The sequence below is a fragment of the Macrobrachium nipponense genome, chromosome 23 (genome assembly GCF_015104395.2).
Source record: "Macrobrachium nipponense isolate FS-2020 chromosome 23, ASM1510439v2, whole genome shotgun sequence".
Taxonomy (NCBI): domain Eukaryota; kingdom Metazoa; phylum Arthropoda; class Malacostraca; order Decapoda; family Palaemonidae; genus Macrobrachium; species Macrobrachium nipponense.
Window position 1 is genome coordinate 70,536,822 of NC_061090.1, and position 25,000 is coordinate 70,561,821.

Consider the following 25,000-nt stretch of genomic DNA (forward strand, 5'->3'; position numbering starts at 1 on the left):
TAACAATACATTTAACATCACGGGAGCTTCATTGTGCACCAATGAGCGTTTTTGAAAGCGCTTTCACAGGTCGAGGCGTCTCTATAGTTCTGCAGAAACAGAGAACAATGCCAGAGAGACCCCGGTGGGAAAAGCAACAATGTTTTGCTTATTAAGATAAACTGTGGATGAGTTTTTTTTTTTTATTTCGTGTCTGACAGAATTTTTTTCTTTTTAATCCATGTTTTTCTGTTCCCTTTGATTCTACACTCGTTCCTGTCTGTCTGTATTCTTTACTTGTTTCACTTATTAAGAAAAACCGTGGATGAGTTTTTTATTTTTTAATTAGGCGTCTGACATACTTTATTTTTTAGACTTTTCCTAAATCCATGTTTTTGTATTTCGTTTAATTCTACACCCGTTCCTTTATTCGTTTTATATTTTCTTTCTTTAATCTGTATTCTCGACTTGTTTCACTTTTGTGAATGAGTTATTTTTTTTTAAATTCCGTGTCTGATAGACTTTGTTTTGTGGATTTTTTCTAAATCCGCTTTTTGGGTTCCCCTTTATTTCCACACTCGTTTTTGAAGTTTTTTTTTATACAGTCTGTGTCCGTCTAACAAACTTTTTGTGGACTTTTTTTCTTTATAGATCCATGTTATTGTGTTCCCTGTAATTCTACACCCGTTCCTATATTCTTTTCTATTTTATTTTTTTCATCTGTATTCTCGACTTGTTTCACTGATTAAGATTAACTGTGGACGATTTTATTAAAATTGCGCTTCTGACAGACATTTTTTTTTTTGACAAATCTACGTTTTTGTGTTCCCTTTATGTCCACACTCGTTCCTGAAGTTTTTTTTTTTTTTTTTTTTTTTTTATTCAGTCTGTGTTCTTTACTTGTTCAACTTATTAAGATATACTGTGGATGAGTTTTTTTTTTATTATTATTCCGCGTCTAACAGACTTTGGTGAACTTTTTTTTTTTTTTCTAAATCCATGTTATTGTGTTCCCTGTAAGTCTACACTCGCTACACTCGTTCCTAAAGTTTTTTTTCTTCCCTCGCTCTGTATTCTTGACTTGCTTAACTAATTAAGAAAAGTATTGATGAGTTTTTTCTTTTATTTCTCGTCACAGACTTTTTTTTGTAGAACCTTTTCGTTCCTGATTTTGAAAAAAATCTGTATTTTTATCCCTCTATTCTTTTCTTTACTTTTTTTTTTATTTTACTTTCGGTTTTTTTATTTCGTGTCTTACAACTTTTTTTGTGTTCCTTTTCATTTTACACTGGTTCTAACCTTTCTTGTTCTTTTTTTGTCAACTTGTTTTTCTTTTTGGTGAATTTTTTTTCTTTAAATCTATGTTTTTCTGTTCATTTTCATTCTACACTCGGTCCTTAACCTTTCCTTTTCTCCTTTTTTTCCAATCCTGCAGGAAAGGTTGCCTTATCACTTTTAATAAGTGTTTTGCTTATTTTTTGTGTGACAAAGATGAATTTACCATAGTAAACTCAACGTTTAGACTTTCCGTCGTCCAGTCCGTGGCCTCCCAGTTTCAGTTCATGAAGATTGAAAGAGCGTAGGTTATAGTTTCTTGGTTTCTTGACGGTACGTGACGTCTCGAGAAACGGAACTTGATGTTGTGGCGGGATCACAAGCTTTAAAAAACAAGCAGGTAAATCCCCTCCCACATAAACCTATTCACTTCTGGTGCCAAACTCACCCTCAGTCACACTTTCTTCTTTACACTACAGAATTCACGCAGGACAATTGACCTATACCAACACAGAACAAAAATATCACAAAACACATGTACTTACCAACCACTCCAGATACTCCGGGCTATGCTGTGCTGTCTGCCGGTTGAGGTCACAGAGATATCAACCACAACAAAGACCACAACCCACAACCCAACAACAAAACAACACCCGAGGACTACAACCCAACAACTCAACAACAACATAACAACCAAGGACCACAACAACACAACAGCAACCAAGGAACACAACCACTACTTAACAACACAACAACGAAAAAGGAACACACCACAACCCAAGACCACTGCATAACCAATCACCAACAACACAAAAGGCAACACACACACACACTAATAACATCAAGGAATAACAACAACAACAACCTTCAACCACAACAATCACATACAACTCAAGAACTAAAAAGCACAACAAATCCAACAATACAGGCACAACAACTCTTAAGCAACAAAACCAAACTCAACAACAACAAATCAACAAAACACAACTTGAACGACTTCCAATCCTTCAACAGACTGCTGTCGACACTACTTGTTATCACCAGCTCTCACCAAAGACTGAATACTCACCAAAAAAAAAAAAAAAAAAAAAAAAAAAAACAACACAGAACTCTAACAATCAACAGCACCAACAAACAACCCAGAACTCTCCAACAGCCAATCCAATTATTAACCATCCAACCACCAATTACCCCTCCTCCTCTCTTTCTCCCCCATCTCTCTCTCTCTCTCCTCGTCTCTCTCTCTCTTCTCCTCTCTCTCGCACAGACGTTCTCAAATGGAACTCCATAACTCCTCCATGATGGCTTGACCTTTCTTTAATTTTACCGTTATTTCAAAAGCAGGGTACAAAACTGGCTAGCTGGCAGTTACCGCCTGGCCCTTATATTTATATATATATATATATATATAATATATATATATATATATATATATATATATATAATTCATATATATGTATGATATATATGTATATATATATATATATAATATATATATATATATATATATGTTATATATATATATATATATATATATATATATATATATATATATATATATAATATATATATATATATATATATATATCTCGCAGACAGATTTCCAAAACTGAAATGAAGGTTCCGAAAACTCCTATCTCACCAACACCAGCTACCTCAAAAAAAAAATATTATAATAATAATCCTTTTTAATGGAAGTCTTAAAACCCACCAGCATCCTTCGATCATGAACAGAAAAGCATAATTGAATCCCCATTCCGACGTTACTCATCTCTCCTCGAACAGATAAAATGCCTTTACCGTATCTCGTCGCCATCTGATACCTGATGCCAGTAATTGGATACCCGGGTAATTAATTATCTTGGAAATTACCGCCCAGCAAATTACGTTACGCGTAAGAATCACGAAGTTTGCTTCCTTTGTGCGTCTAGCGTAGTATCCCCAATACTGAAATATTTTCTTTTTTTTCAATTCCTTTTCATTTCCATTGCACTTGGTTGGAAGTTTTTGTATGTTAACTTTATCACTTGCATAATTGTACTGTGCATTAATGCAATTACCGACAAGACCTCATTGAAATTGGATGGTATCAAGCGGAGATATTTATAAAAAAAAAAAAAATTACAATCTTTCCTGGATACTTGTTATTGAGGAATGTTAGTCCAGGAAAGCTTGCAACTTTTTTTTTAAAATAAATATCGCCGCTTGATACCATCCAGTTTCAATGGGGTCCTGTTTGTATGTATATATATATATATATATATATATATATATATATATATATATATATATATATATATATATATATATATTTTACTTGAGCCCCACAATTCACGATATTGTGCTCTCTCTCTCTCTCTCTCTCTCTCTCTCTCTCTCTCTCTCTCTCTCTCTCTCTCTCTGGTATCGTACAGCATCCAAATTAAACGAAAGTCCTTCAGCACAAAAGCTTCCGTCATCAAAAGAAAGTCGACAAAAGAATCACGATATCGCTGGCATGAATGCCAGGCACCTCGAGAACCCGGAGTGAACTCTGCAATTTTTAAAAAAGATTTTAAATTATCACAAAAGGGGTGGGCGGATTACCGCGTATCGGCTCTCTCTCTCTCTCTCTCTCTCTCTCTCTCTCTCTCTCTCTCTCTCTTTGCGTTAAGAATAAACCTTCCTTTCATTATCGCCATGCCGGAATGTTTTCAGGTCCACTCACGGAGAAAATTCTCAGATGTCACTCTCGAGAATATCCGTCTTGTACTCTGACCTCTCAGTTTGAAGTCCTGAGAGCGATGTCTTGTTATCAATCGATGGCTCTGTCTGTCCGTCCGTCCATACTTTTTCTGTCCGCCCCTAGATCTTAAAAGCTACTGAGGCTAGAGGGTTGCAAATTGTTATGTTGATCGTCCACCCTCCAATCGCCAAATGTACCAAATTGCAGCCCCCTAGCCTTAGTAGTTTTTATTTTATTCAAGGTTAAATTGATCCATGATCGTGCGTCTGACAACGCTATATGACAATCCATCACCAGGGCGTGGCTGCCCTCTGGCCTAAACATGATTTTTTTTTTTTTAATCTAAACCTTCGGGCCAGCCCTATGAGAGCTGAAAGTCAGCTGAGTGGTCTGGTTAAACTACTTTATTGATAGCAATAATAAGGGCGTGGCTGAAAGTTTCATGGGTAGCTGCTCGCACAGCACCATGTAGAGACCACCAAAAGATGGATCTATTTTCGGTGGCCTCGATTATACGATATACAGAAAACTCGATTGGCATTTTTTACTTGTTTCTTTCGCGATCGTGAGACGTCAGGAGGCAAGATCGCATAAACGATCTGTCAGTCAAGGTAGAATTGTTTGAGAACCATTCCCTTAAATACGAACAAATTGGGTCATAACCAGCTGGGTTTCGGAAAGAATTTTTTTTTTTTTTTTTTTTTTTTTTTACGATCTCTGTCCCCCAATTTCTTGGCGATGGATGGGATAGTTTTATGCTCTTGTGGGAACGTATATAACTTATGTTTGACACTTTTTGATCATTTGAAATATTTTATCTTTTTATTCCACAAACACGTCATGGCTATTCGGCAGTTTATGATGTCACTACTTTATTTTGCTGCGTCGGTTGGCTTAAGATAGCAAAGGCTAATAATAATAATAATAATAATAATAATAATAATAATAATAATACCAGTGGCGAGTCCATCTCCTTTTATCGCGGTGTTGCAAGCTCTTGAGTACGGTCAGAGCACCTCTCCGGCAGGACGGGTTTTCATTGGTTCCCGGGAAGGTGACTCATACGGCGGGCGTTGACGAGTCTTGCAGACCTTCTCAGGTGGGGGGTATCACCGGGAGCCTCGACGCCATCTTGTCTGATGTCTCTAAGTTCGAGAGACTTACGAAGAACCCGACGGAAGACATCAAACGCGACGCCAACCGGGTCATCGCAGCCGTGAATGCCGCTACGAATGCCACACACCTCCCGCCCATCCAAGGTGACTACAGCCTCGGCTACCTATACGGGAACGTAAAGACCCACAAGGAAGGCAACCCCCTACGCCCGATCATCAGCCAAACGCCCGCCCCGACTTACGCTCTGGCCAAACGCCTTAATAAAATTCTGACCTCCTATATCCCCTCCAGGTACTGCCTCACCTCATCGGTGGAATTTTTGGAGAAGATCCGCGACTCCCCCGGTGCGGGAACCATGGCGTCCTTAGACGTTGAGTCCCTATTCACCAACGTCCCAGTCGACGAGACGATAGGGATCATCATGGAGCGGGTATATAGGAATCCCGATATGAGACCCCTAACATCCCAGAAGACTCCTTAAGAACCCTGCTGGATATCTGTACGAAGAGAGCGCCTTTCACCACCCACCGAGGACACATGTACCGCCAAAAGGACGGCGTAGCGATGGGGTCCCCCTTAGGAGTCCTCTTCGCTAACTTCTACATGGGAGAAGTGGAAGAAAGGGTCTTCTCGCAACACAGATGTCCCCGCACTTACGGACGCTACATCGATGACATCTTCGTGCAAGCCGACTGCGAGGATGAGGTAGAAGCCCTTCGGCAGCAGTTCCTGCAGCACAGCGCACTCAACTTCACTGTCGAGTACAGCAGCAACGATCGGCTCCCCTTCCTCGACGTCCTTGTCACGAAGACGAATGAGAAGTTGGCGACTACAGTTTACACCAAAGCTACGAACCTCGGACTTTGTCTGAATGGTGATAGCGAGTGTCCTGCGCGGTTCAAGACCACCATAGTCAGGGCCTTCGTCAGGAGGGCCCTCTCGCACTGTTCGACGTGGCAGGACACACACCTCGAACTCGACCGAGCATCCCAGATGCTAATTAACAATGGGTACTCGAACAAACTCGTAAACCGAGAAACTCGAGCCGCCCTTGACAAGTGGTACATGACGGAGGAAGAGAGAAGGAACATTCCGCCCCCGGAGGATATCAAACTTCTCTATAAAGCCTTCATGCACCACCAATACAAGGAAGAAGAAGCAGCCATGAAGAAAATAATAGATGAACACGTCCGCCCCATGGAGGAAGGAAAGAGAGTGTCCCTCATTATTTACTACAAGAATCGGCGTACGAAAGACCTCCTGATGAAGAACAACCCCTCCCCACCGGTAGGAAACCCCCTGAAGCCGTCCAACTTCGTCTACCGATACGTATGCCCCGCCCAAGGATGCCCTGGGATTTACATCGGCATGACGACGATGCGCCTGTCAAAGAGGATTTTATGCCCAGCCCAGGAGGGCGCCATTAGGCAGCACGCCCTTGTAGTACACCACAGAAACATCACGAGAGACGACATCGTCAGGAATATTAAGATCATCGGGAGAGCACCTGACCCACGACGTCTGCGTCTCCTAGAAGCGCTGCTCATCCTCGAAGAAAAGCCTCCCCTTAATACCACCCAAGAAGCGTGTGTCAGGAGGACCACACCTCCCCTCCCCCCTAACGACAGTACCAGCGCGCATGAAACGAACACCGGACATGAGAATAATACCAGGGGTGACGTCACTCAGGTAGAAGCCAATCAAGAGGCTCCCTGTGATACCCCCCACCTGAGAAGGTCTGCAAGACTCGTCAACGCCCGCCGTATGAGTCTCCTACCCGTCCCTCCTGCCGGAGAGGTGCTCTGACCGTACTCAAGAGCTCGCAACACCACAATAATAATAATAATAATAATAATAATAATAATAATAATAATAATAATAATAATAATAATAATAATAATAACAAAATCTAATTTCCTTTATTCCTCACACCGCTGGTCTGTGGAACTGTCTCCCAGAAGATGTTGTTCATTGGAACACCACAAGTCCAAGTGAAAATGAAATTCCCCTTGTATAGTTTACTTATATTTTATCTATTTATATATTAGTTTGTTAATTTGTTTTTCCTTTACTCGTAACTGATTTCTCCTCTCTGTATTTCCTATGGCCTGGTAGGTACTTCTTTCAAAAGAACATCATATTCTTTAGAAACGAATTTCAAGTCAGTGCCTCCAGTTGGGGTTGTTCAACGTGAATAGGGTTCATCTTTTGCCTAGCAATAATTAACTCATCCATTAATATATTTTTTACTGTAATGATTAAGTGGTTTGGACATGTTGAGAGGATGGAAGGGAATAGAGACCCCAGGAGAGCTGGGTAGACCAAGAACGAGGTGGATAGACATAATTGTCAGGGATCTTGGGGATGAAATCCAAAACTTAGAGGAAGCAAGGGAAACGGCTCGGGATAGAGACATATGGAGAGGAACTGTATCAGCCTTATGCCACTGGCCAGTGGCGGGAAGATAAAGTAAAGTAAGTAAGTAATGATTAAGTAACGGCTTTCCAACAGGCTTCGTACAGGATTTGCAAAGACGGCTTCATCCCGTGATGACTTAGATTTGTCAAAGTCGTCAATTACTGAACATCATCACGTCATCTAAAACATTCTGGGAAATTTAATACATTCTAAATCGTTTTTTTATATCTCCGATTAAGATGAAGGTATTAACTTCTGCCAGGAGTTTCGGAAAACAGTTGCGGTGTAAATAATATAAAAAACAATACTTCTATTTAAAAAAAATATAGTCATGTTCTAAACCACACCATTCCGGAAACCGAAACTTAATAAAAGAGATCTGAATTCCTTCAAATGATTAATCAGTAATAAACATACATATATAGTAATAATAGTTCTATTTAAAAAAATATATAGGTCTGTTCTAAACCACACCATTCAGGAAACCGAAACTTAATAAAAGAGAGCTGAATTCCTTTAAAAAATACTGTAATAAACATACATATAATAATAATAGTTCTATTTAAATACATAATAATATATATATGTATATATATATAATATGTATATATATATATATATATATATATATATGTATATAGATATATATATATATATATATATATATATATATATGTATATATATAGATCTGTTATATACCACACCATTCAGGAAACCAAAAACTTAATAAAAGAGAGCTGAATTCCTTCAAATTATACAATAATAAATATACATATTTAGTAATAATAGTGTCTATTATATATATATATATATATATATATATATATATTAATATATATATATATATATACACACATATATATATACTTCTGAACTAAGCCATTCAGGAAACCAAAACTTAATGGAAGAGAGCTGAATTCCTTCAAATGATTAGACAGTAATAACTGATTTCATGACCATTCTTCTCTTGCGAATGGAGAGGAACTTCTTACCGCGAGCAACTTCTTCTATAACTTTTAGCGGAAAAATCTATTTCGTTAAGATCCTGTTTCATTCTGAGTAACGAAAGTTGCAGGATCATTAAGTCGATTCTTTTTTTGAATTTTTAATCTCTCTTCGTCATTTTTAGGACTTGGAAATAGGTGGATTATATTTCGCATCTGCCTGCTTGTATTTCTTGCATTATTTGGCTTATGCTTGGTTTTTAACAAATGGAATGTTTATGTTTGTGTTTGCGTATATATGTATAAATGTACGTATACATATGTATATATTTCATATATATTATATATGTTATATATACTATATATATATATATATACATATCTATATATATGTATATATGTATATATGTATATATGTATATATATATATATATATATATATATATAGATATATACACACACTCATATATATATGTATATATGTATATATATATATATATATATATATATATATATATATATATATATATTATATATAGTATATATATATATATATACATATATATATATATATATATATATATATATATATATAGATATATATAATGTAGAATATACTACGAAAGTACTTGTACCTTTCTATCTATTTAAGGATATTCTCAAGTACGTGTTCCTTCGTGCTACATTAGATATGGATATATATTATATATATATATATATTATATATATATATATATATATATATATATATATATATATATATATATATGTATATATATGTATATATATGTATATATATATATATATATATATATATATATATATATATATATATATATATGCATGCGCCTACAGTCATTTACCTTGTAATGTATTCGAAAATAAAGGTCGATATATAAACGTTCTTATGAGTGTTTTGCCATATTCTTCTGTCGATATTGTTACATTAACCTTTTTTTCAGTCTAAGTGAAGACAATAAAATCTCTGACATTAATTCAAGGGTTCCTTCATCTGGGTAGTTTTTCTCTGTCTTAAATTTCAGAAGAATCTTTTATTTTAGGTGATTAGGGAAACCAATCTTTAAATCACGCCCCATCTCTCTCTCTCTCTCTCTCTCTCTCTCTCTCTCTCTCTCTCTCTTATGTTGCTTAAGAAACGTAGTATTTCTCTTTCTCTTGTTAATTAAGAAAAATGCTCTCTCACTCTCACTCATTCTTTCTCTTTATTGTTGATTAAGAGAAGTAAAATCTGTCTGTCTGTCTGTCTGTCTGTCTGTCTCTCTATTGTTAATTAAGAAAGGTGCGCGCTCTATCTCTCTCTCTCCGTCTCTGTTGTTGATTAAGAAAAGTAGTATCTCTGTCTGTCTGTCTGTCTGTCTGTCTCTCTCTCTCTCTCTCTCTCTCTCTCTCTTCTTCTTCTTCTTCTTCTTCTTCTTCTTCTTCTTCTTCGTGCAGTACAGGAAAAGTAAATACACCGTATCTGTCTGCCTTCGTTGTACTGCAAAAAAAAAAAAAAAAAATGAATCTCTCTCTCCGTCTCTGTTGTTGATTAAGAAAAGTAGTATCTCTGTCTGTCTCTCTCTCTCTCTCTCTCTCTCTCTCTCTCTCTCTCTCTCTTCTTGTTCTTGTTCTTGTTCTTCTTCTTCATGCAGCACAGGAAAAGTAAATACACCGTATCTGTCTGCCTTCGTTGTACTGCAAAAAAAAAAAATGACAGCTGGTGAGCTCTCTCTCTCTCTCTCTCTCTCTCTCTCCACTTTTCACTTCAATTACCCAATAAATTTGCATAAAGAGTCCTGGAGGGATATTCCGGGGTTAAATTCAACGAGAATTTTCTCCCATCTTGATTATAATGAAGTTTATTCCGCTTACATTAAGGACGGTGCGGTTGGATAATTCTCTCTTATTTTGTTTTCTGTTGACGCCCATTTATTGAATTATCTCTATTACTCAGCCAAATCATTCGCCGAATAATTCTCATTACTTGGTTGATCAACCTCAGTGATTCCGTTTGGCTTCTACTTGATTTTTTTTATCGCAATAAGTTAAGCCTGTTAATTTTATTCGTTCGGGCAGCAATTTTCTCCCTTATAAATTTCAGTATTATGAACTTCGTACTTACTGATGGAATTGTTCAAAGTCTGTTTGGTTTGTGCTATTCGTCTTTTTGTCATTATCTTTCAAATCTATCTCTACTTTGTGTGGCTCCATGATTTTTTCTCTCTAATATTTATCACTACCATCGCCACCTTCGTCGAATTCTATCGTCATCGTTATTATCCGCAAGAAACTCCTTTGGTATCATTATCACTAACATTATATGTCACAAATGCATCATAGATTTTGAGATGATACCACCACCAACGTCTAAACATCAGCATATAAAATACCATCACCAGCATCTAAACATCGCTATATAGTGCTTATAGAATACCATAACCAATGTCTAAACATCACTATATAGAATGCCATCTCCAACGTCTAAACATCACTATATATAATACCATAACCAACGTCTAAACATCACAATATAGAATACCATCAACGTCTAAACATCACTATATAGAATACCATCACCAACGTCTGAACATCACTATATAGAATACCATCACCAGTGTCTAAGCATTACTATATAGCATACCATCACCACTGTCTAAACATCACTATAGAATACCATTAACGTCTAAGCATCACTATAAAGAATACCATCACCAGCATCTAAACCTCACTATATAGAACACCATCACCACCGTTTAATATCACTATTTGTAATACCATCACCAGAGTCTAAACATAACTATATAGAATACCATCACCAGCATTTGAAGAACACTATATAGAACACCATCACCAACGTCTCAACATCACTATATAGAACACCATCACCAGTGTCTAAACATCAGTATACAGAATACCATCACCACCGTCTAAACTCACTTTATAGAATACCACCACCAGCGTTTAACCATTACTGTATAGAATACCATCACCAACGTCTAAACATCACTTTATAGAATACCATCACTAACGTCTAAACATCACTATATAGAATACCATCACTAACGTCTAAACATCACTATATAGAATGCCATCACCACCGTCTAAACATCACTATATAGAATACCATCACCAGCGTTTAAATATCACTATGTAGAACACCATCACTAATGTCTAAACATCACTATATAGAATACCATCACCAACGACTAAACATCACTTTATAGAATACCATCACCAACGTCTAAACATCACTGTATAGAATACCATCACCACCGTCTAAACATCACTATATAGAATACTATCACCAGCGTCTAAGCATTACTAGGTAGAATACCATCATCAACGTCTAAACATAACTATATAATACCATCACGAACGTCTAAACATCACTATATAGAACACCATCACCAACATCTAAACATCACTATATAGAATACCATCACCACCGTCTGAACATCACTATATAGAATACCATCACCAGCATCTAAGCATTACTATAGAGAATACCATCTCCAACGTGTAAACATTACTTTATAGAATACCATCACCAACGTCTAAACATCGGTATATAAAATACCATCACCAACGTCTAGACATCAATATATAGAATACCATCACCAGCGTCTAGACATCACTATATAGAATACCATCACCAGAGTCTAAGCATCACTATATAGCATACCATCACCAACGTCTAAAGATCACTATATAGAACACCATCACCAACGTCTAAACATCACAATATACAATACCATCACCAGCGTCTAAACATCACCGTATAGAATACCATCACCAGCGTGTAAGCATTACTATATAGAATACCATCATCAACGTCTAAACGTTACTTTATAGAATGCCATCACTAACGTCTAAACTTCAGTATATAGAATACCATCACCAACGTCTAAACATCACTATATAGAATACCATCACCAACATCTGAACATCACTATATAGAGTACCATCACCAACGTCTAAACATCACTATATAGAATACCATCACCTACGTCTAAACATCACTATATAGAATACCATCACCAGTGTCCAGACATGACCATATAGAATACCATCACCAGTGTTTAAACATCACTATATAGAACACCATCACCATCTATATATCACTATATAGCATACCATCACCACCGTCTAAACATCATTATGAAGAATACCATCATCAGCGTTTAAATATCACTATATAGAACACCATCACCACCGTCTAAACATCACTTTATAGAATACCATCACCAACATCTAAACATCACTATATAGAATACCATCACTACCGTCTAAACATCACTATATAGAATACTATCACCAGCGTCTAAGCATTACTAGATAGAATACCACCATCAACGTCTAAACATAACTATATGATACCATCACGAACGTCTAAACATCACTATATAGAACACCATCACCAACGTCTAAACATCACTATATAGAATACCATCAGCAGTGTGTAAACATTACTTTATAGAATACCATCACCAACGTCTAGACATCACTATATAGAATACCATCACCAGAGTCGAAGCATCATTATATAACATACCATCACCAACGTCTAAAGATCACTATATAGAACACCATCAACAACGTCTAAACATCACAATATAGAATACCATCACAAGCGTCTAAACATCAGTATACAGATTACCATCACAACTGTCTAAACATCACTATATAGAATACCATCAGCAGCGTGTAAGCATTACTATATAGAATACCATCATCAACGTCTAAACATTACTATATAGAATACCATCACCAACATCTGAACATCACTATATTGAGAACCATCACCAACGTCTAAACATCACTATATATAATACCATCACCAACGTCTAAACATCACTATTAGAATACCGTCACCAACGTCTAAACATCACTATTTGAATACCGTCACCAACGTCTAAACATCACTATTAGAATACCGTCACCAACGTCTAAACATCACTATTAGAATACCGTCACCAACGTCTAAACATCACTATTAGAATACCGTCACCAACGTCTAAACATCACTATTAGAATACCGTCACCAACGTCTAAACATCACTATATATAATGATCTGTCTTTGGAATCCCATCTGTTAAATTCAACACCTTTTCGTGACCCTCAGTTTCTTCTGGAAGTTTAGATCATTTGAGGATTTGACGAGGGCATAAGGGGAGCTCATGAGTCTTAGTTCTCGTTCAACATTTCTATTGCATATTGCAAGTGTGTTTTGTCAAGTTGAGTGTCTCTTGAATCGAGGTCATCGATATAAGTTGCGTTCTATGCGATAAACTTTGTGTATCCTTTCGTTTTGAGCTTGCTCTATTTTTTTATATATATTCCGGAAAGTACGTATATATCTACTAACCTGTCTAGGTGCACAGTTATTTGTTTGCTCACTAATATTTGTTTTTCTTCCTCACAAAATATTCTTGATAATTTCGCGTCGCTTTGGTGAATGATCGTATGTCAGTGAGAATATAAAGGTTAGATTAGTTGCTGAACTTTTATTTATTTTTTTACATTTTTCATAGCCTTGAAATGAACTTAAAATCTCGTACCACCCGTTGGGCCACCTCTCTCATCATTGTTTCGATGGAAATCAATAATCCTGTAAGGATGACACGCCGAAGCAACAGTATCTGTCTTTCTACTGATCATTTTGGTATTTTATTTCTCCCTACGTTATTCCTATCCTAGGAACCAACGTCTTTTTCTTCCCTTTTTTCTTACTTTGCTTCGGGCCTGGGCTTAAAAAGGTTGGTTGAGTTGACTCTCGGCACTCACTTAAAAAATAATCCTCCAAGTCCAATAATTCCAAATCACATGGCCGCGTTCATTAGCTGCGTTAAAGTATCACATAAGCAGAGAATAGGTGAATGAACGAAACCTTTTATCGTATTCCCGACTGTTGTTCACACAGAAATACCTCAAGACAAGGGAGTGAATTAAGAACTGAAGGATTACGCGGGGGATTAAGTGAGGATCAGAGTGGGATTAAAAGCTTTTTGATACACACGTGTATTGCGGAATAAAGGTGTGATATGAATTGGAAATATCTGTTTCTCATCAGTGATACACGGACACACTCATTCAACACAGACAAAGATACATACATGCATATATATATATATATATATATATATATATATATATATATATATATATATATATATATATATATATTGTCTCCCTTGAGTCGAAAGAATGACAATTTTTATGTGTACTACAGGCCCATAGATCTTATAGGCTATTGAAGGGGATAGACCAATAGACCAGGGAAATAAAAAAAAAAAAAAACTGGTCACATAACACCAGGTAGTCTGCTAACCTCTCTCTTTCTCACAAGATGGGTTAGAAGGGAAGACCTGCCTTATTTTTCTCTCTGCATAACTGGACGTTATTGAGGTACTTAATGATACTACTTCGTTCTGGTAAATTTACGAAATTTGATAAGATTCATGTAAAGGATTCTGAGATTATTCCATGAAAATATTTGCTAAGCTTTTGCAAAGATCTGAGAGGTCATTTCGGATACAGGTACGAAATATGTTAACAATTCTAGAGATTTATTCACCTTTTAGGATCTCAAAATTATGCGAATATAATTAAAACTATCTAACATTTTAATAGTTTTTTTTGTATTGTCAATTGATTTTAGGTATTAGCAACTGTAAATACCAATCAATAAGATAAACAATATCAATACAACGTCAATCTACGTATCTGAATCACCCAGGCATAAATTTAAAGGTTATAAAAGAAAAAGAAGAGGAAACATTATTGTATTTTACAGTTATCATTTTTTTAGGTAAACGGAGGAAAATAATTGACATAAAAATCTTTTACAAACCCAGAAGTGTTAATTAAAGTAAAATACATTGTCACTCACATTACCCCTCTGTCTTTGTGTTACAAAGCAGTATATTTCACTTTTGCATAATGAAATGCAACTTATGCCTGTGAAGCTGACTGATGAGACTGCGTTTTGTATACCAGAATTATTAATTAATATCAGTATGGCTTCATAATGCACGGAAAATGTAGTAAATGCTTTTAGAGATTCGCAAAACGTGAACTGTTTGTTAACTTATGAAGCGAATTCTCTCTTGATACTTCACGGAATTTAGTTAGTGACATTCATGAAAGTTTAACTGGATTATACTGACTGTCATGGGAGTACAGATATTACAGTAATTAGTCATTTTGTATACATGATATACGATGAATAATTGAAATAAATATATATGTATATAGGAACCTAATAAATATATAGGGGGAAAGAAGCTTACTATTATGGTAATGACAAAGATTATGAAAAATTACATCTACATTTACCATGTTTAGGAGATTTTCTGAGTGTATGAATGGTAAGATGAACAGCAAATAATACATAAGACTGAATACTTATTCATGATGCTTTCTTGAAATTCACTAAAATAAGGAATAATAATGTAGATAAATAAATAAATGCATAAAGAGAGAGAGAGAGAGAGCAATTCTCTTGGCGCAATAATCAACATCGTCTTTGTTCTTAGATGTATATTCATTCCACAGAGACTCTCTCTCTCTCTCTCTCTCTCTCTCTCTCTCTCTCGCCTCTCTCCTCTCTCTCTCTCTCTCTCTGTTGTGTGACCCAGAGCCAGCGAGAAAGACTTCTGCCAACAATATTTTCCGCCAGTGTTTACCTCAGGCGAAGTGACCTATGTTTTTCCGTTTTTGGTCGTCTTACGCCCCCTCCCCCAACTCCACTCCCTCCTTCCTCCATATCTCCTCCTCCCCTCCCTCTACCCTTACGCCTTCTCGACCGACCACAACCTTCCCCCTCCCCCTCTCCGCACCCGCCCCCTTCCCCAAAGTCCCTCCAGACCTAATCTCTTTGATCTCGCCGTCTTATTTACCTTTTTGATGCAATACGTTTGTTGTTCCACACGACTTCTGGAAACCCTCAGCCTTTGCTTGTTTAGGTTTTCATCGGTTTCTGTTTCCTTCGTTTTCTCTTTATTTATTTATTTATTTTTTTTTTTTTATTTTCTATTAGTCTCGGCCTCTCAGTCTCGAAGACAGGATATCCATTTCCTTATTTCTCCATTATTCCTTGTCAAGTAGGTTGGTATTACTCAGTCAAACTCTGCCTTTGGGTAAAAAAATTTTATTTCATTTACTGACTTACGCTTGATTGATTTTTTCAGTTCTTTCTTGCCTAACTTCTCTCTCTCTCTCTCTCTCTCTCTCAAATCCGGTTCTTATTTTCTCCAATATAAGTTTCTGTGTTTGATCTCAGCTCTTCTGGGTTTATATTTATTTTTGCTTGTGGTACATTTACAGTAATTTCCTCGTTTCCTTTAGAGCTGGCGTACTATATATATATATATATATATATATATATATATATATATATATATATATATATATATATATATGTGTGTGTGTGTGTGTGTGTGTGTGTGTGTGTGTGTGAGAGAGAGAGAGAGAGAGAGAGAGAGAGAATACACTGTTTTTATTTAGTGTGATGCGCAAGACGGTGTTCCCCTTCGGTTTTTGGCAAGGAAATTTAGGATTAGGCTGCTAGATCCATAGCCCGCCCGAAAGATTTCATGAAGGTTACCCATCCGGACACTGATCATACCTAATACTGCTTCACGTGGATATCACCAGTTAAGATGTATGTATGTATGTATATAAGTAGATATGCATGTACATAATATATATATCATATATATATATATATATATATATATATATGTATATCGAGAAATGAATGTCTATCACTATAAGTAAATTCCTCTGATTCTGCCGAGCGGAGAGTCGAAGATCGGACCACCAGATTGGTAGGCGAGCACGAAAACCTCTCATCCAACGAGGAACATGCATGTACATAAGTCTGTATGTATGCATGTATGTATGCATGTACATTAGTCTGTATGTATGTATGTATGTATGTATGTATGTATGGGTTCATGCGGGCTATACTGGTAGATACATCAGCTTCCCCCCAAAAAAAGTGACATCGCAAATTAGTGGATGTATGTATGTATGCCTGTACATAAGTATGCATGCGCATGTACGTATGCAAGCTTTCAAAGGGAAGACGGTACTGTAAAGACCTCAGCCTCGGAAGACAAGAGACGCGGACGTTCTTTAGTAGATTCACATCAACAGTGCATCCAATGTCTAGGCCAGTCCCTTACGACGCTCCTGATTGGCAGTTGATAAGCCAATAACAGGGCTGGAAACTCTCAGTCTCTCGAGAGTTCGCGTGGGTAGTATCTATGTTCCACCTCTCCTGAGATATACGTCTTTCAGGAGAGATGGAACATACATCCTGCCTATGTGAACTCTCGAGAGAGACTGAGAGTTTCCAGCCCTGTGACTGGCTTATCGACAGCCAACCAGGAGCGTCGTAAGGGACTGGCCTAGACATCAAATGCACGGTTGATGCGATTTTACTATAGGAAGTTTGCGAAAGCGTCTTGGTGTCGGGAGGACGCGCAGAGCAAACAAACATCTTGTCTGTACCTGGACCGGGGGAGAGATCTGTTCTCATCTCTTGACTTCCGTCGAATCTCTCGGGAAAAGAGGAAACTTTTATTCCGGGACTCTGGGATCAAAATGGAAAAAACAAATCTTTCCAGAGATCTTACTGCCATTAGATGGAGAGAGAGAGAGAGAGAGAGAGAGAGAGAGAGAGAGAGAGAGAGAGAGAGAGAGAGAAGGTTGAAACAGGTTAGTGCTTTAAGCCTTGTTTTGAAGGTGTTAGGATAGTAAATGTTAAAGAGACAGAGAGGAGAGGCAGACTGAAAGACTAAGAGAGAGAGAGAGAGAGAGAGAGAGAGAGAGAGAGAGAGAGGGGGGGGGGGGGTTCTAATAGCAAATGTGGAAATGACAGATATAATTACGACAGACAGTAAACCCAGGAAATCCTTTCGAGAAATACATTTATAAAAACGGAACTTTGATAGTTATTGTAAAACATTGAAAACAGATAGCCTAGTCTATATATAGACTTTCAAAAATTGATAACCCAGTCTCTGGGAGTTTATTCAGCGTTTGCTCAAAACCTAACTTAAATGATAACACAACAGCACCCAATAAAGAACATACCTTCGCCAAAATTACTCAGTAGTAAGCTACCCTCGATCTCTGAATAGTTACCCAAATACATTGAGTGATTTACATTTTCTCTGCTGAATACAAGGAAGGATAATTTTTCATTTTTTATATGTGTATATATATATATATATATATATTATATATATATATATATATATAGTATGTATATATATCATACATGAAGGTTGTCATCCAGTAAGGATGTTCACCCATATATTCACGCTAGGAGTGGATGAAGCAACTCACAATTACAGGCGACAAGATATCACTTTACCTACATTTTCGCTTACTCGGGGAGTAAGCCTACAAACTACTTTGTTGTCGTTGTTTTGTTGTTGTTGTTGTTGGGGATTCGGTGTAGGAAAGGTCTATGGAAAAGCCTAAAAAGTTCAGAAAAATTGTTTTTAGTAAAATATAGCATATTTATTGTAATTTTTTTTGTCGAACCAACGCTCTATTAGACCGTAGATTTTAGCAAGCTCCCGAGTAAGCTGGAGGTTCGATCACGCCTTGTTATTGTTTGAGGATATAATGCTACGTTATAAAGATAAATGTAACTGATGCTTAACAGGGAGGTACTTAGTAAAAAGTACCATTTATCTCTTTAAGGTGTTTTAGTCATGCCTATCCATAGAACACTGCTCATTGGAGAAACAAATCCACCTTTATGTAAGGGTGCCTGTATTGAAAACATTAATTTCTACAGAGAGTTTTGTGAATCTGTTAGATTCCCTAAATATTTATTCATAAATATAATGTATTACCCATACATAACTGCGGATTCGTTTCTCCATTTCAAGACTCATGCCACTATGAATATTATAGAACAATGTTCCTTGATATGTAGATATTTTGAGCTAAGCCTCAGTGTTGCCATCTAGCGCCAGACACTACAACTCAGTTCATCCTCTTCTTGCAGGAAGTGTCGGTGTTCGTCTTCGAGAAGAAGACGGCGGAGAAACTTCACAAACCCAGACGGAGAGAGACAGTGACGGAACTCCTGAGACACGGCATCAGGCAGCTTGAGAGGTACAGACATCCACGGCTCCTCCAGGTAAGGAAAACGTCAGATTGAAGTTGTCGACAGATTAAAAAAAAAAATACTGAGGCTCGGGGCCTGTAAATTGGTATGTTGATCATCCACACTCCAGTCATCAAACATACCAAATTGCAGCCATTTATCCTCAGTAGTTTTTACTTTATTTAAGGTTAAACTTAGCCATGATCATGCGTCTGGCACCGATATGATAGGTGCTAACAACACAGGCCACCACCGGGTCGTGGCTGAATGTTTCAGGCAGTATTATATGTTGTGCAAATAACTCGATTCTTCGGCGCAGTTTTTTTTATTTTTTATTTTATCATTATTAATACTATTATCTTTTTAAGTTAATAGCAAGGATCTGCAGTCGAGTTCAGTGACTGTTCCGTTACCTACCGGAAGTTACAATTCAGATAATCTGCCTATCAGAGGCAAGACGGAAGTGTCAGTGATGAAGCGGCTGATATTTTCCGTCAGATAAAAAAAAAAAATCATTAAGAGTTTTCGTCTATAACAAGTTAGGTCACGGTGTCCTTAAGATCCGTTGAGTTAAATATCAAAAGATCTCGGGTTAAGGGCGTTATATTACAACCCTTCTCTAACGTCTACAACATTAACTTATTTACCTCAACACATTATGGTAGGTAAAGAAGGTTAGCCAGTTTATGACGTTATAGGCTATGTATGAAACCCCAATTATAGGGTAGACCGCGAATGTTAGGCCCCGTCCACACGGCCGAGCTTTGCTCGACGAACTTTGTTCGATGTGACGTCAGAAGCAGAGAAAATGCGGCAAAGTTCTGACTTTTCCCGCTGTTTCTCCGCTTCTGACGTCACATCGGACAAAGTTCGTCGACCAAAGCTCGACCGTGTGGACGGGGCCCTAGAATATAAGTTAGTTTGGGAAACTTGGGTCACAGCATTCACACCTTCCTGACCTAAGGTTAGGTTATAAAAAAGCACCCATATATTGGGTCAGATTGAGGATGTTAAAAAAAACCACCCATATGTTGGGTCAGATTGAAGATGTTAAGCTATGCCTACTGCCTGTTAGGTGATGTTCAAAAAGTTACTTATGATGTCTGTATGACACTTTAGGCTAAGTAGGTCACCTGTGGCAAGAGCAAGAACAAAGAGGAAAAGATCAGTTACGAAAAAAACAGAGCTAATTTATAGTAACTGAAGAATGGCTCTTCGTGGAGATTGTTAACGGTTGAAATTAGAATACAAGTCTGGAAAGTAATTACGACGTTATCATCCACGTAGACTCTACTATTTATAGATGTTATGAACCGTCTATGGTTCATCAGGTTCTTTAAATTCTAAAGCAAACGGGACTGGAAAAACTGGCAGTGAATGAGACCAACAACGGAGGAAGGAACTAAAAAAAAAAGGTACCTCAAACTAATTTATTATTCATAATAGTATACATTATCTACAAATGAGTCAGTAGATAAACTTATTAATCACTTTAAAATTAAAATAAAAGAAGACAGCACATAAATGTCAAATAAACTGACTTTATAACTAAATGAATGAATCATTAATACATGAGCAGCACAGTAAATAAATCACACAAAACGTAGGGGAATCATTACAATAAAGGATCAGATAATAATCACTCAATAAATAGTCAGTCAATTAAACTTCACAAATACACACAAATGACTGAACAAAAACTAACATTAGAAATACTTATTAGTGATTATACAACAAAAATTATACACTCATAATTACACAATTCAATATAACGAGAACTTTTGTATAAAAAAACACTGCATGTCTTAACAAGAAATCAAAAATACCATAACAATAATAAGGTTACACAGAGGTGAGCTCACAAAACATCACACAGACGAACTGGTCGTCGAGGCAGCCACATGCTGCCATTTGAAACGAAGCCACTCCAACAGACGAGTCGAACTTCCAACATAGCCAACAGACGAACTTTGTCGTAGAGACACCCACACGCTGCCATTTGGAACGAAGCCACTCCAACAGATGAGTCGAACTTCCAACATAGCCAACAGACGAATTTGTCGTCATGACAGCCACATGCTGCCAACAGAGATGAAGCCACACCAACAGACAAGGAGATCCCCAACCTCTTGTCGAGATCAGCAGGTAAGCAATACCTGCAGCTGCTCTGTACTGACCCCTCGAAGTTGTGCTACTGACTGACTAAAATCAGACATCGCCCGACAGATGTCACCTCACTTTACCCAAAAAGAAAGAAGAACAGGTTAATGGCTAATGGGTAAACAACACTAATGAACAAGAGGAATACGATTGTTCTAACAAAACCACTTAACCTGACAATAGAGAATACCTAGGAGAATGAATTAGATGCTTACACAAGACCTGAATGAGGATAGATTTCTGTTAATCAAAATGGAGATTTCTATTAATGAAAATGGAGGTTTCTCTTAATCAAAATGGACATTTCCCTTAATCAAAATGGAGAGAATTTCTGGTAATAAAATGCAGATGTCTTAATCAAAATGGAGATTTCTAATGATCAAAATGGAGAGGACTTCTGTTAATCAAAATGGAGATTTCTGTTATTCGGAAATATCTCTTAATCAAAATGGAGAGGATTTCTGTTAATCAAAATGGAAATTACTCTTAAACAAAATGGAGAGGACTTCTGTTAATCAAAATGGAGATTTCTGTTATTCGGAAATATCTCTTAATCAAAATGGTGAAGGAATTGTGGTAATCAATGCAGATTTGTCTTAATCAAAATGGGAGATTTCTAATGATCAAAAATGGAGAGGACTTCTGTTAATCAAAATGGAGATTTCTGTTTTTCGGAAATATCTCTTAATCAAAATGGTGAGGATTTCTGTTAATCAAAATGGAAATTGCTCTTAAACAAAATGGAGAGGATTTCTCTTAATCAAAATGGAGATTTCTGTTTGTCAAAATGGTGAGGATTTCTGTTAACCAAAATGGAGAAGATTTAATTAATATGATGATATATACTTAAATGAACTTTTCGTGTATTGAATGAAAAGTAAAAAAAAAATCTAGGCTTGAAAACCAATCTGTTTTAATTTTTGCGATAATGGTATTTTCTAAAAGAAAATTCGCGGACTTTATTGAGGTGTAGACGAAATGAAAATTAAAAACGTGAATTCCCGTAAAGCAGTTATATTGAATTAGGGTTAATATGCCAAATAAAGCACACTGATTTAATTAATGATTCATGATATCTAACGAAACAAGAAGATAAAAAAATATGATATATTCTTATTATATAATCAGGTTTGAATATCATGACAGGAACATTGAAAGAAAACTGAATGACTTTTTACAACGAAAGAAAACGGGAAACTGAATCTTGTCGGTTGTCAATTGTACCTTTGGATAACGACGGATCTTTCTGATACATCCCTTGTTATGGGAGAGTTGCTCTGGGAGAAAGGTAAATATAGCTGCCCCTTTGCCGGTCTACAAAATGAAGAGAGTGTTTATTTTGGGATATCCAGGGAGATCCGACGGCCGAGCATCTGGATAAACGAAGGTCTCGTATTGGTTGCCTGACAGAACGGCCATTTCTTGCCAGAGAGCTTTCCTCGGATTTCACCCTTCACGATCGGTAAAAATTTTGTTTTGGAAAGGATTTACAGAGGAGAATTATTCCTGTAATAAATGATTTGCAGAGGATTTACAGAAGAGATTTATTCCTATAAAAAATTTTATTTTGGAAAGGATTTACAGAGAAGAACTATTCCTGTAATAAATGATTGGCAAAGGATTTACAGAAGAGATCTATTACAGTAAAAAAAAAATTATTTTGGGAAGGATTTACAGACTAGATCTATTCCTGTGTGTTAATGTTTTGGAAAGGATATACAGGCAAGATCTATTCCTGTAATAAATATTTTGGAAAGATTTGCAGGCAAGATCTATTCCTATAAAAAAAAATTTGGTTCTGGAAAGGATTTAGAGACGAGATCTATTATTGTAATAGATATTTTGGAAGGGATATACAGGGGAGATCTATTCCTGCAAAAAGATGGTTCGGGAAGGATATACAGATGATATATATTCCTGTAGTAAATGTTTTGGAAAGGATATACAAAGCAAAAGCTCATTTGTAGGGGATTTGTGGGGGCAAATGCCCCTTTCAAGACACTGATAGCGGCCCCCCCCCCAAGCCTTTAAAATAATAATATGCGCACAAATTTCCAAAAATTCCTCCGGGGGGACTTACAGTGCCCGCCCTACCCCCAGCTGATAGGGCTCCCTTCGCCCGCTACCCAACCCATGCCATAAGTTCTAAACCCTTGCCTGACCCCCCGCCCCCCACCCCAGAAAATTCTAAAATGACACAACTGATACAGAGGAGATCTGTTCCTGTAAAAATATGCTATTTTGGAAAGCTGTACAGACGAGGTGTAGTCTTGTCGCTTTGCTAAGAATTTGAACATTTTGCTCTAATGTCTTTGACATTCAAGGAAGGTTGTTTCGTCCCTTTGTCACTATATCTCTCTGTTCCTCCTCCTCCCCCTACTCGACTTTCATGTTGCTTTTCCTTTTAAGTTTATTCACACTCCATTCTATTTTTATCGTCCTTCGTATCTTTTTCCCTTCGCCTGATCGTTTTTTTTTTTAAATTTCATTACCGTCATTCAGTCATCTACACCCGGCTATTTGCTTTATCTCTTTGCCATTTGCTGTATCTCGATGTTTGGAAAAAGAACAACTCAAAAAGATAAAATTAGGTAAACCTCGTTACATGAATGCTTTCACAGGAAAGCGGGGCATTTGATATATAATTTACTATAGAGTATGAATATTAGGATATTTACAATCATGGTTTGTTTTAATTCCATAGGGCAAAACCAGGTGCTAGCCTTGGGCCGATTCCATCATTGCGTACCATTTTTCGGACAAAATAAATAGATATCTTCGAGAGCAAACCTCAGAAAAAATTTCATCGTGGCATACAAAAAATCGTTAGAATTCATGTAGAATTTAAAATTCTTATAAACGTATTATTTTATACTTTGAAAATCGTTAGAAATTTGTTACTTTAACACTTTGCTGCGCATTTTTCATTTATAGTAACTTGGGCATAAGTTTCCATTCTACCAAAGACTATATATTCATGGAAAAGTCTAATTCAAATGAGTAGACTATAGGCCGGGGTTAGGCCACGAAATGTTCACGAGGGTACATTGTTGTGTAATACCGAATACATTAAATACGGCACAATATTTATTGCAGGTTGGTAATTTAGTACAGTACCGTCACATATATTGATTTCGAGGAGAATAGGCCTCCAGTATTAATATTCAAATAGATGACAAAGTATCATATATCCTTATAAGCCTTTCCATTCATGTTCAGTTGTACTACGAGTCATTCTGTACTATTGCCA

General features: G+C 36.8%; 1 protein-coding gene across 1 annotated transcript in view; it reads left to right on the forward strand.

The window, feature by feature from the left end:
- The window catches only part of LOC135201592 (SCY1-like protein 2), a 598,006-nt gene that overhangs the window by 247,224 nt on the left and 325,782 nt on the right, over positions 1–25,000 (forward strand). Inside the window, exon 2 of the mRNA XM_064230627.1 lies at positions 19,489–19,623. Within this exon, the coding sequence (XP_064086697.1) occupies positions 19,489–19,623 (135 nt within the window). The remainder of the gene's footprint in view (positions 1–19,488; positions 19,624–25,000) is intronic.